Below are 13,808 nucleotides of genomic sequence, written 5' to 3'. Positions count from 1 at the left end.
AGAGAACCCGGAGGAAACCCACACAGACACAGGGAGAATGTGCAAACTCCACAAGGACAGACATCCGAGGTGGGTATCGAACCCAGATCCCTGGCACTGTGAAGCAGCAGTGATAACCACAAAACCACCGTGCTGCCAGTTATTATATGGGACTCATAAGTCTTTTATATCCAATATTTAATTTAAGGTTAGTCTTGTTTAGGGAGAGGGCTCTTACCAAAAACAAAGTTTACCAATTTGTCTTGCTGCTCATTAATTATACCTGGAGCTTGAACTGTTATTACAGAACTGGACCCCAGGCCACTCAGTCCATCTGATGTAGTTTGGCTTTTGTGGTGCACACATCACATCCCCCCACCCTCCATCCTCCATCCTCTTCCCCCAGCAATGTGTCATTCCAACTTGTTCTCATTCACCTCTTTATCAAAATTACCCCTCACTACATTGGATTATTTGGTCATGTGACAGCACACATCACTTTCTACCCACATTCCAGTAAATTCTCCAGAACTCCCGACTGGAATTATTGGCGTTAATTCTACACTGAGAGAGTTTTTTAAAAACCTGACAGCTGTAACTCACTGAGAGAATTTATCATTTGCAGATATGATGAAATAAGATCGATCTCTCTCTCTCACACACACACACACACACACACACACCACACAATCGGTTGTACATGTTAAGGCCTGACACTGTACCACACTGGAGTAACTGTTGGACAAGCTGAGGGCTGACACTACCACACGGGAGTGACTGTTGTACAGGCTGAGGGCTGACACTACCACACGGGAGTGACTGTTGGACAGGCCGAGGGCTGACACTGTACCACACGGGAGTGACTGTTGGACAGGCTGAGGGCTGACACTGTACCACACTGGAGTGACTGTTGTACAGGCTGAGGGCTGACACTGTACCACACGGGAATGACTGTTGTACAGGCTGAGGGCTGACACTGTACCACACTGGAGCGACTGTTGGACAGGCTGAGGGCTGACACTGTACCACACTGGAGCGACTGTTGGACAGGCTGAGGGCTGACACTGTACCACACGGGAGTGACTGTTGGACAGGCTGAGGGCTGACACTGTACCACACTGGAGCGACTGTTGGACAGGCTGAGGGCTGACACTGTACCACACGGCAGTGACTGACGTACACGCTGACACTGTACCACACTGGAGCGACTGTTGGACAGGCTGAGGGCTAACACTGTACCACACGGCAGTGACTGTTGTACATGCTGAGGGCTGACACTGTACCACACGGGAATGACTATTGGACAGGCTGAGGGCTGACACTGTACCACATGGGAGTGACTGTTGGACAGGCTGAGGGCTAACACTGTACCACATGGGAGTGATTGTTGGACAGGCTGAGGGCTGACACTGTACCACACGGGAGTGACTGTTGGACAGGCTGAGGGCTAACACTGTACCACACGGGAGTGACTGTTGGACAGGCTGAGGGCTGACACTGTACCACACGGCAGTGACTGTTGGACAGGCTGAGGGCTAACACTGTACCACACTGGAGTGATTACCATTGATCTTTGTGGCTGAATGCTGGACTCTAACGAACCTCCACTGAAAAAGGAGAACTACCAGAAAAAGGAAAGATAAAACAGAAATAAGATGAGGCATAAGGAAAGGCAAAGCAACAACAGCATTCACAGCAATGATGGATATTTATTGCTGGAGCTGACAATGCAGTGAAAGGCACCAAACATCATTTCTTTGTTGCAAGCCCATACGCTGTACCTTTTAAAATAATCAACAAATAATCCGGTGATTTGAAAAGATCTTCCTTCTCTGTAATTTGACGAGATAAATGCAAGGGGCTGCATTTTGGGAAAGCAAATCTTAGCAGGACTTATACACTTAATGGTAAGGTCCTAGGGAGTGTTGCTGAATAAAGAGACTTTGGAGTGCAGGTTCATAGCTCCTTGACAGTGGAGTCGCAGGTAGATAGGATAGTGAAGAAGGCGTTTTGTATGCTGTCCTTCATTGGTCGTGTGCAATTCTGGTCTCCTTCCTATCGGAAAGATGTTGTGAAACTTGAAAGGGTTCAGAAAAGATTTACAAGGCTTTTGCCAGGGTTGGAGGATTTGTGCTACAGGGAGAGGCTGACCAGGTTGGAGCTGTTTTCCCTGGAGTGTTGGAGTCTGAGGGGTGACCTTAATGAGGTTTACAAAATTATGAGGGGCATGGATAGGGTAAATAGGCAAGGTCTTTTCCCTGGGGTGGGGGAGTCCAGAACCAGAGGGCATAGGTTTAGGGCGAGGGGGGAAATTTATAGAAGAGACCTAAGGGGCAACTTTTTCACACAGAGGGTGGTACGTGTATGGAATGAGCTGCCAGAGGAAGTGGTGGAGGCTGGTACAATTGCAACATTTAAGAGGCATTTGGATGGGTATATGAATAGGAAGGGTTTGGAGGGATATGGGCCGGGTGCTGGCAGGTGGGACTAGATTGGGTTGGGCTGAAGGGTCTGTTTCCACGCTGTACTCTATAAGTAGGTACAAATAATCCGATTCGTCAGGGTTGGGTGTGATTGTTACCAACAGTTGAAAGCAGCAGCTGGGTGCATTCTGAAAATGGCTGGCCTGTTTTTGAAAAGTAAATTTCAATTTGGATTGCGCTGTCAGTATCCCCAGTCCAGCCAGTTCTCTTATGCTCCTGAAATGGTGCTGCTTCAAAACATACTTTCTTTAAATCTGAAGAGAAGTAACCTTTCACTGCATTGGACAACTTGCAAGCAATTTGGAAGCAAAAGCCATGCAAGAATAATTAAAATATAAGTCTGAAAACACAGACTACAGATTAAATACAACTCTGCACTGCAAGTTGGCTCAAACTTATCTCCTTGAAATAAAAATCACAAAATAAGGACGGTTTCTCATGAACATCTGTGCCCTTCCCCTTTAGATTTGCTCCGATTTCAATTTTCAAAGCTGAAACCAGACAGATCAGCCTTTCACTCTCTCAGGGAGTAATGCTTCCATACGGAGTAAACGGAAAGGATAAAGTTGTCCGATTAAAAGGCACATTCGGCAGGCAACAGCACAGCGAAAACCACAGCCTCAGCTCAATCAGAAGCTGAACATTTTCAAGCAACCGTCAAATTATCTGAAAACTTGCAAAGGCTCTGTTTCGGTGTAATTTTATCCTGTCTCCAGCAGGTCAGGAGATCGGGGCAGTTGGAGAGGGAATGCTTTTGTAGGATTTCCCAGAGAGTGGACCCTTCCTGAGGGACGTTTAGCTATCATGGGGTTACTCTGTGTGAGAAACGTCCACCAGGAGGTGAAGGAGGTGGGGATTAGATTAGATTACTTACATGGTGCAAACAGGCCCTTCGGCCCAACAAGTCCACACCGACCCGCCGAAGCGCAACCCACCCATATCCATTCCCCTACATTTACCCCTGCACCTAACACTACGGGCAATTTAGCATGGCCAATTCACCTGACCTGCACATCTTTGGACTGTGGGAGGAAACCGGAGCACCCGGAGAGTGCTTCCAATTAAACCTGTTGGACTATAACCTGGTGTTGTGTGATTTTTAACTTTGTCCACCTCAGTCCAACACCAGCACTTCGAAGTCATGGATGTATTTTGAGAAGCCTAAAAAGGCAAGGGAGTACATAAACTCATAGAGATGTACAGCATGGAAACAGACCCTTTGGTCCAAGTCATCCATGCCGACCAGATATCCTAAATTAATCTAGTCCCAATGTGATGAATGGTTGGACCATGGACAGTGCTGAGGATCAGCAGGACCTTAGTTTGTAAGTACATTGATCCTTGAAGTTAACAGGACAAGGGGATAGGGTGGTTAAGAAGGTGTATGTGATACTTGCCTACATTAGTAAATGCATAGAATATAAGAGCTGGGAGGTTATGATGGAGCTGCAAAAGACATTGGCTGGGCCATAGCTGGTGTACTCTGTGGAGTTCTGGATACCACACTACAGGAAGGACATGATTACTTTGGTGAGGGTGCAGAGGAGATTCACCAGGATGTTGTTTGGTTGGAGTGATTCAGTTATCAAGAAAAAGAAGATAGGCTGAGGTTGTTTCCTTTTGAACAATGAAGGCTGAGGGGGGACTGAGAGTCATAGAGATGTAAAATACTGGAAAGTGGGACTTGATGCTTGATGATTGGCACACACAATGGACTAAAGGACCTCTTTCCATGTGATAGTGTGTTGGACTCTATCTATCCTATCATTACCTTCCTTTTTGTTCACTTGCTTCAAAAATCTAAGGACTGCACTAAGAGAAGAACCACTTGCATTTGTTTAAAGTAGTAAAATAATCCAAGGAAACTGTATGGATTGAATATGTTTAGACTGTTGTAGTGCATTGAAGTGCAGACTGAGCGAACAAAGAAATTTCTCCAATCAGAATAAATCTGTCAGTGGTTAAAGTGCAAAAGGCAGCCTGTTGATCTGGACCTTTGCAGTCTTCAATAATGTCTCAGTGACTCAGTTGCATTGAACAATTAAGTGACTCAGTAGATGGAAAAGGGGAATTACCTTTGCGCCCAGGGTCGTGCCCGTACACAGGGAGCACATGTAGTATCCACCAGTCCTCCCAATGCCTTTACAGAGGCACCACAGTGGGGGTAGATGCTTTATCCCGCCTTCTCCCCCTCCCCTTACTATGCCCCCTCCCCCTTTCCCTCACCTTGCCCTCCACCGTTCCCCTCACTGTGCCCCCTCCCCACTCCGTACCCTTCATTGTTTTCCACCATCCTGCCTGCTCCCTCCAGCAGCTGTGTGACCCCACCCTGTGCCACCCTGCCCCTCCTGCCCACTGTTGCTCACCCGGTGACCCTGCATCAAGTCCCATTTCCCCCTCACCCCGCAGTGCACTCAGACCAATGCTGGCTCCTGGTCTAGTCATGTGCGGTTTGTAAACTTGCTCACATCCCATCCTCACAGCCCCGTTTTCCCTCCCACTGCCCACCTTGGTGATGGGGAGGCAGGTTTACCCGAGAAGCAGGGTTCAGGTTAACTGGGCCTGGAGTTCATTCGAGGTCAGGAGGATGAGAGTGAAAGTTTGAATGCGACTGGACAGACGGTTACAGTCTCTGACTGGCCTGCAAGGGCAGCGATGTTCTCCCTGGTCGAGAGTTTCGAACCAGGGGCCACAGTCTCAGGATACGGAATCAACCATTTGGTCTGACATCAGGAACCGTTGGTTCACGCAGAGGATAATGAACCTATGGAATTCTCTACCACAGAAGGTTGTGGAGGCCAAGTCAGTAAACATATTCGAAAAATAGACGGATCAAGTTTTAGTTATTGAAGGTGTACGAGGAGAAAAATGGCACTGAGACAGAGGCTCAGCCACGGTTATATAGAACGTCAGAGCAAGTTCGATGGCCTTCTCCTGCTTCTAGTTCCTGTGTTCCCATGTAATCTCCTTCAGCCCAATTACTTTTGAGCTCTTCGTGTTCACTCATTCTCAGGTTTCTTTCCGACTGCCATCGCTCCACCCTCAGCAGACCCCACATGCGGCTCCCTGTGCTTCTGAGATCTGGAATTCTCTCCCTAAAGCTCTCTGCCTTTCCATGTCACTGCAGTCCTTCACAACACCCCTCTGAAGGTGAACCCCAAACTCCCCCCTGCCACCGCACCCTCCCACCTCTGGTCACCTCCCCAGCAACCCATGTGAGGTTCTGGGGTCACGCCGCAGTTTGAGGCTCCTGGTAAGGCTGTGTCTGTGGCACAGGCAGTGAAGGCCACAAGGGAGCGCCTGTTTCCAGAGACAGGCAGCTGCACATGAGGGTCAGCCGCCTGGGCACCTGCCACCTATAGCAGAGGGTTAAGCCCTCAATGTCGGGCAGGAGGTCGTCTTCCAGGAGGAGATTACTCAATCTGACTTTGAAAAATGTTGCACTGTTTCAAAACAAAAGATATATGCAATCCTTGCAAAAATATAACAAGGCGGCAGCATTAGCAGAGTGAATTTCGAAGGTGGGTCATTTCCTGTGGAATACAAGGCAGGCACATTCTTATCTCTTGGGTGATACTGCTTCTCTGATCCACCCAGAATCCCTGCCCATTCTGTGGGGACCATCTATTGGCCTCTCCAACCTCTTAGCCATCTCCTCGGTGCCTGTATGTGCCACTGTGTATCCACATATCTGACCACCCCCCCCATCCGCCGCTATTTCATCATAGAACCCAACAGTGTATAAACAGACCATTTGAGCCATTGAGACCACACCTCCAAAGAGCAACCCACCCAGACCCATCCCCCTACCCTATCCCGGTAACCCCCACATTTCACACGGCTAATCCACCTGGAGTGCACGTCCCTGAACACTATGGGCAATTTAGCATGGCCAATTCACCTAATCTGCATATGGTTGGACCGTGGGAACCCGGAGGAAACCCACGCAGACACGGGGAGAATGTGCAAACTCCACACAGTCACCCGAGGCTGAAATCGCTCCCAGGTGCCTGGTGGTGAGAGGGAACAGTGCTAACTGCTGAGCCACTGTGTCTTCTCATACATACAGTCATGACCAGAACCCCACAGGGGCAGAAACAGCCTGGCACCTTCCAGCAACGATGCCAAGTCAGACTCAACTGCATTCTGCTACCCCCGTCTCAGTGGTCTTCTCCATCCTACACCACAGGCCTTATATTCTGCTATTTTCCTATGTTACACACAGTGAAGTCACTGGCTTTTGTTATGTATACTGTACACCAATTCTGAACAAATTAGGAGCAGGCTATTCAGTCCCTTGAGCCCATATAGATGATATTAGTGGATGTGCAGGTAAAACTTTGATGGATGTGGAAAGCTTGCAGGTAAAACTTTGATGGAAGTCCCTTGAGCCCATCCTGAAATTATAACCATGATTTTCTCACTTCTAAATAGATGATGAACTTACAACTACCATTGAATTGCAAAGTTAGTTCAAGTTTATCAATTAAATTTTAAACTCTTAAGATATTTCTCTTTTAAAAATCCCCACATGATGGCAACGTTGTCAATACTGTAATCAGAAGTTAGAAAATGGAGCATTTCCTGTGTTATATATATCAACTAACAAGTGTCACTTGGGTCAATTAGGTCAAAATGGTCCCGGAGGATTATAGGATTGCTCTGTCATTTTAACCTGAGGGTCACCACATCTCAGATGAGGGGAGAGGATGAAAAAGAGAATCCTTCATTTAACCTCAGCCGGTGTGGGAATTGAACCTGTGCTGTTGGTGTCACTCTGTTTGACAAATCTGCCAGCCAGCCAACTGAGCTAAACTGATAGTGCACCTCTAAATCCATTGCTTGGTGGTACAGAACTTAAACACAACTGAAAGCCAACACAAGGTTGGAGCTTTCCATTGCTGCACTCATCGGGACTGAAACACAAGAAAACCAACTTTAGAAAGGAAACATCAAATTTCCCGTCATTTAACTTGTTGTTCCCATTCTGAAATTAGTGTCCTCACACTTCAGGGCCTCCTGTTGAATGGAAGAAAAGAAACGTTGTCCTTAATCTTCCTTCTGCCCAATGTTAACATGAGAAGTTAACATGGGAGGCACAGTAGCTCAGTGGTTAGCACTGCCGCCTCAGCACCAGGGACTGTGTGGAGTTTGCACATTCTCCCAGTGTCTGCGTGGGTTTCCCCCCATAATTCAAAGATGTGCAGGTCAGGTGAACTGGCCATGCTAAACTACCCATGGTTTTAGGTGCATTAGTCAGGGGTAAATATAGGGTAGGGGAATGGGTCTGAGTGGGTTATTCTTCGGAAGGTCAGTGCCGACTTGTTGGGTCAAATGGCCTGTTTCCACACTGTAGAGAATCTGTACCTGCTTTATTTCCGACTTTATTTTACTGATTCCAGTTCTCTCAGTCTTTGTTGCTCCAGCATGACCAACTTCATGGATAGAAATGATGGGGCTGATAGCAGCGGAATCGATGGGTTGTACTAAAACACACAACACAGATGCTTTTGTTAAATGGCATATTTACAATGTAAAACGAAAAGTGAAAAACACGGTGGGCGGCACGGTGGCACAGTGGGCGGCACGGTGGCACAGTGGTTAACACTGCTGCCTCACAGCGCCAGAGACCCGGGTTCAATTCCCGCCTCAGGTGACTGACTGTGTGGAGTTTGCACGTTCTCCCCGTGTCTGCGTGGGTTTCCCCCGGGTGCTCCGGTTTCCTCCCACAGTCCAAAGATGTGCAGGTCAGGTGAATTGGCCATGCTAAATTTCCCGTAGTGTTAGGTGAGGGGGTAAATATAGGGGTATGGGTGGGTTGCGCTTCGGCGGGTCGGTGTGGACTTGTTGGCCCGAAGGGCCTGTTTCCACACTGTAAGTAATCTAATCTAATCTAATCTAATCTAATCTAATCTAATCTATAACTTGCAGGGTAAGGTACCTCCTTAAGGTAATGAAACATCACAAGGTGCTTCAAGGGATTGTTGTCAAACAAAGAGGTGCATAGTTCCATGAAATGGGAGTCATGGGCAAACAGGGTGGTGAAGAAGGCATTTGGCATGCTTGCCTTCATTCGTTAGGACACTGAATGTAGGAATTGGGATGTCATATTACGGCTGTACAGGACATTGGTGAAGCCGCTTTTGGAACACTGCATTCAATTCTGGCTGCCTTAACTTGAGGGGGTGCAGAAAAGATTTCCAAGGATGTTGCCAAGTTGGGAGGGTTGGAGCTACAAGGACAGGCTGAATAGGCTGAGGATGTTTTCCCTGGAGGGTCAAAGGCTGAGGGGTGACCTTATGGTGGTTTATAAACTTATGAGGGCATCGACAGGGTAAGTAGGCTTGGTTTACTCCCCAGGGTAGGGGGGAGTCCAAAATGAGAGGGCATAACTTTAAGATGAGATTCCCAAATGATAGGATATATAAATTAATAACAAACAATAACGTCGTCACCGTGAAAAATGAACTCGCTCTTGACAAGCCGCAATTTTACAATAATAATGTCGACACTGACCACTCTTTTCAACCCCAAACTCCTTTCCACTTAGAATGTGGTGTAGCAGCTTCTTCATGTCTGAAGGACTCAGATTCATCAAGGTCTCAGAAGCCTCCTCCCCTGCACATCCAAAGAGAATGTGGTTTAGTTAACAAATGCCAACACAGATAATTCACATAGTAAACCGTGCACACTGCATTGCCAATCAGGACAGCATTTTAAAATCTCACTGGCTTTTCACCATCCGCATATCCCCGCTCAGAGACATTGAGTAGAATTGAATATTCTCCCCCAGGGTGGGTTTGGACACAACCGGGGCATTTAATTGGGCAAGAGGGTGCCTAGTGGGGCCCCCACTGCCTTGTCACCTTTGCCCCAGTTAAACCTCTGGATGGGCTTGCTGCTCCCACTGCCATATGAAAACCATAAGTTGCCAATTAATATCCACTTAAAAAAGCTTCATCCTGGCAAAGTTGGTATTCACTGAGCAATAAGTGGGGTGTTCACCAAAGTCATAGCTCTGTGTAAGCAGTAATGTTGGTGCATCATTAAGCTCTACCCACGCTGATGATGCCACACAGTCTTTGGATGAAGTAGAAGCAGTCTAGAATGAGGTCCTGATGGAGACAGATATGCCACCTCTGGCTCCTAACAGACTTCATTATTATGTCCAACAAGCCAATACCATTTGTGTCCACTCTTATACATTAAATAACATCTCATTTTCCAAACGGCGGTTTGGTAATTGAGTACCGCTGACAAAGTTTTGTCTACATTTTTCCATCTTTGCGGTAGTTTTTTTTCTACTAGTGAGGACATCTGTAAGAATACTAATGTAAGAAGGAAGTGCTGATTGGTTGGCAAATGAATTATGGTTGCTAGAGGTGTTGCCATTGAGAACGCACCAGTTCAATGATGACTGACAGTTAACTGTCATGTTTTGCTTAAATTTAAACCAGGCAAGATTACTCTGTCCTCAGACCAGTGTGTTCACCCAAATGAACCAGAGACTGGCTATCAGGTGTTTTTTTTAGTTGAAACAGGTGCGATATGTGGACATGTTCTTCCTGTCTACAAAGAGTACGGCTATGTGCAATAATACATGTAGCTTCCAGTAGGGGCAAAGCCGCCATATTGTAATCCTGAATGACAATCTTAAACGAGCTGTCAGCATTGTCCTAAGCACACTCAAGATTATTTGCTAAATGTTGTCCAGTTGTGGAATCCGATCTACTCTTTGGCACTGTGCTATTGTCAATACCTTTGCCTGTGGCAAGTAATGTGGTTCATGAATTTTAATGCAATGTGATGCTAGAAACGTAGGCATATTTTATCATATACTATTCCCTTGGTTTGACCAAACAGAGCTGAGGAAACATGATGGCTCAGTGGTTAGCACTGCTGCCTCACAGCGCCAGTGACCCGGGTTCAATTCCAGCCTCGGGTGACTGTCTGTGTGGAGTTTGCATGTGCTCCCCGTGTCTGCATGGATTTCCTCCCACAGTCCAAAGATGTGAGGGTTAAGTGAATTGGCCAAGCTAAATTGCCCAGAGTGTCCAGGGATGTGTAGGTTAGATGCATTAGCCAGGGGTAAATGTAGAGTAATAGGGCAGGGGAATGGGTCTGTGTGGGTTACTCTTCGGACGGTTCATGTAGACTTGTTGGGCCGAAGGACCTGTTTCCACACTGTAGGGATTCTATGAGAGCTAACCTGCTTGGTTCAAAAGTTAACTGTCAAACATCATAAACTGGTTCATTCTGTTTGGAAACAACCCTACCAGAGTATTCATGCCCAAACAATCAGAACTCATCTCCTATACAGTATAAATGCTGTTTTCCCTTTGTTTTTGGATTCTTGTGAAATATCCTGGTGAGTGAAAAACAAAAAGCTGCGACAAAATGGGTCTTTTCTCAGCCATTCTCAAGATTTGTTCAACAAGGAGTGATTAATCCTGAAATATCCTTTAAAATGTAATAGGATGGGCCCTCATACAGAAATTATTTTATATCATTTCTTTATGCGCCCTGCTTAAAGTTTGACTGGGGCGAAATTTAATAAGCAGTAAATTTCACGACAAGATCAAAGCACGTGTTTCGTGAGGACTGGACATTATGTGGGTAATCGACTGCAAAACCAGATATTTCCATATTCCCAGGAATTAAACCATCAAAATCTATGTGACAATAGAGATGGGGAATGCAAGGGGAATGGCATATAAATGTGGGGAGGCTTTACTGCAGCTGGGCAGGGCGTTGGTGAGACCACATCTGGAAGACAGTGTTGGTCTCGAGAGGAGTTTATCGGTTCACTGAGGTGACTTATCTTAGGAGGAAAAACTGAAAGGATTGGGCTGACCTCTGTCAAAGTTTGGAATAATGAGAATAATTATCTTTGTATTCAGTATGTTGATTGATTGATTGTTGTCACATGTACTGAGATACAGTGAATAGTAGTGTTTTGTATCCCAAGTAGGCAGAGTGTACCAGACAAAGTGCTTCAGGGTAGCAGAACACAGTGCGGAATACAGTGTTATAGCTGCAGATAAGGTGCAGAACAGAGAGAGATCAAAATTAACATTTAATAGGTCTGGTCAAAAGTCTGGTAACAGCGGGAAGAAGCCGAAAGATTTATAAGATCCTCAAAGTCTTGACAGCGTGGAGGCCCCTGTAGGACAGACTGGAACCAGGGGACAGAGCTTAACAATAAGATGCCTCCCCTTTTAAGGCTGAGGAGGAGGAGAGTGTTTTTTATTCACAGACAGCACTGGTGGCTGGGTCACTATTATTCAATGCAAAATCCAACAGGATTTTCATATTGAAGAGCAAAGGAGTCAGGTTAGTGGGGGGGGGGGGAGATGAGCGAGGGGTGCAGGTAGGAAAGTGGAGCTGAGGCCAAAGTCAGATCAACCACTGACTGGCAGAACAGGCTCCTGTGTTCCTCTGAGCACTCATCTGAGGGTGTGACTGTCAATGTGGCTTGTTGCTTATTGTAGAGACAGAAGAGATGGCCTCGATAGGGATGGGCTCTACAGGGATGGGCTCCACAGGGACGGGCTCTCGAGATGCTGACTGCACGGAGCAGGCAGTCATTTCCAAGAGCCTTTGGTGGAGGGGTTAAACTGGATGAGAACGGCTTGGCAGAAATAACAAGGAAGCTGCTTGCCAAACCGGGTCCTTATCACCAGGCAGACCTACCTGAACAGCTAAGGCTATAGGCTAGCTCTGTCGCCATCACCTGGATGATCAGCCCAACTCGCAACCTGAGCATTTCAGCAAAGAGGCCTGGCTCAGTCCTCACATACATCGCAAGGTAAACCATGATTTCCTGGTGGAACAGTACCGTGTAAATAATAGCAGCAGTGCAATAACTGATAACACACACACACACACACACACACACACACACCATCCCCCCACCCCAAGATGACCCTACCTGAGTAAGAACTGCTAAGCTAATGTCTTGTCCACTTGCTTCATAAATAAGCTGCGCCAGTTCATTAGGTGGCATTGGTCTAGAAAACAAAAGGAAGATGTCACAGTCCTGTGGGTTTTCAAATCCTCGAGTAAGAAATCCAGAAGCAAATCTAGGAATAAGCCTGAATCTCAGGATAGCAGCTACAAAATCCACACTGTTCTCAGTCCACCATCGTTTTAATGCACAGGAGGACATGGGCAGCGGATACATGGGAGCACCCACCCCTTCGAAGTTCCCCTCTAAGCCACTCACCAACCAGACTTGGAAATATACCACCGTTCCTTCACAGTCACTGAGTCAAAATCCTGGAATTCCCTCCCTAATGGCATTGTGGGTCAACCCACAGCACATGGACTGCAATGATTCAAGAAAGCAGCTCACCACCACCTTCTCAAGGGCAAGTAGGGATGGGCAATAAATGCTGGCCAGCCAGCGATATCCACGTCCCACGAGTGAATGAACTAAAAGAAAACAATCTCGTTGGCTTGGTAACCAATAAGGTGGGGCATTCTACCAATAAGGTAGAATGATGTGCCATAAAATAAAATTGATCCACTATCTCTCTGCTGCTATCCAATTAAAAATCACACAACAGGTTATAGGCCAACAGATTTATTTGGAAGCACTAATTTTTGGAGCACTGCTCCTTCATCAGGTGGAACTATGGGGCTATTTTTTTTAGATTAGATTACATTACAGTGTGGAAACAGGCCCTTCGGCCCAACAAGTCCACACTGACCCGCCGAAGCACAACCCACCCATACCCCTACATTTACCCCTTACCTAACACTACGGGCAATTTAGCATGGCCAATTCACCTAACCTGCACATCTTTGGACTGTGGGAGGAAACCGGAGCACCCGGAGGAAACCCACGCAGACACGGGGAGAACGTGCAAACTCCACACAGTCAGTCGCCTGAGGCGGGAATTGAACCCAGGTCTCCGGCGCTGTGAGGCAGCAGTACTAACCACTGTGCCACCATGCCGCCCATAACCTGGTGTTGAGAGATTTTTAACTTTGTACACACCGGTCCAACATCACCAGCTCCACATCATGGCTATCCAACTAGTCCCACACCCCTGCCCAGATCCCATGGCCCTGACAATCTTTCTTTTCAGTGAGGAACCAATTAACTGTCAAAATGTATGATTCAGCCTGCATTCAGAGGGCACAAACCGATTTCAACAATGCTGTGCCCGTCCCCTCTGTTTCTGCCACCAATACCGCCCCTCCCCCACCCGAGTGTGAACAGGGTCAGATACTCACCCGCCCTCCCCCACCCGAGTGTGAACAGGGTCAGATATTCACCCGCCCTCCCCCACCCGAGTGTGAACAGGGTCAGATACTCACCCCCCCTCCCCCCACCCTAGT

General features: G+C 47.1%; 1 protein-coding gene across 1 annotated transcript in view; it reads right to left on the bottom strand.

The window, feature by feature from the left end:
* Nucleotides 1-13,808, bottom strand: part of LOC122555467 (phosphorylase b kinase regulatory subunit alpha, liver isoform-like) — a 112,580-nt gene that overhangs the window by 4,803 nt on the left and 93,969 nt on the right. Inside the window, exons 26-30 of the mRNA XM_043701494.1 lie at nucleotides 12,394-12,472; nucleotides 12,156-12,285; nucleotides 8,979-9,080; nucleotides 7,830-7,948; nucleotides 1,432-1,600 (exon numbers count right to left, since the gene is read on the bottom strand). Of these exons, the coding sequence (XP_043557429.1) occupies nucleotides 1,432-1,600; nucleotides 7,830-7,948; nucleotides 8,979-9,080; nucleotides 12,156-12,285; nucleotides 12,394-12,472 (599 nt within the window). The remainder of the gene's footprint in view (nucleotides 1-1,431; nucleotides 1,601-7,829; nucleotides 7,949-8,978; nucleotides 9,081-12,155; nucleotides 12,286-12,393; nucleotides 12,473-13,808) is intronic.

The sequence above is a fragment of the Chiloscyllium plagiosum genome, chromosome 12, assembly GCF_004010195.1.
Source record: "Chiloscyllium plagiosum isolate BGI_BamShark_2017 chromosome 12, ASM401019v2, whole genome shotgun sequence".
Lineage (NCBI taxonomy): Eukaryota > Metazoa > Chordata > Chondrichthyes > Orectolobiformes > Hemiscylliidae > Chiloscyllium > Chiloscyllium plagiosum.
Note: the sequence above shows the minus strand (reverse complement) of the source record. Positions and strands in the feature narration are given on the sequence as shown.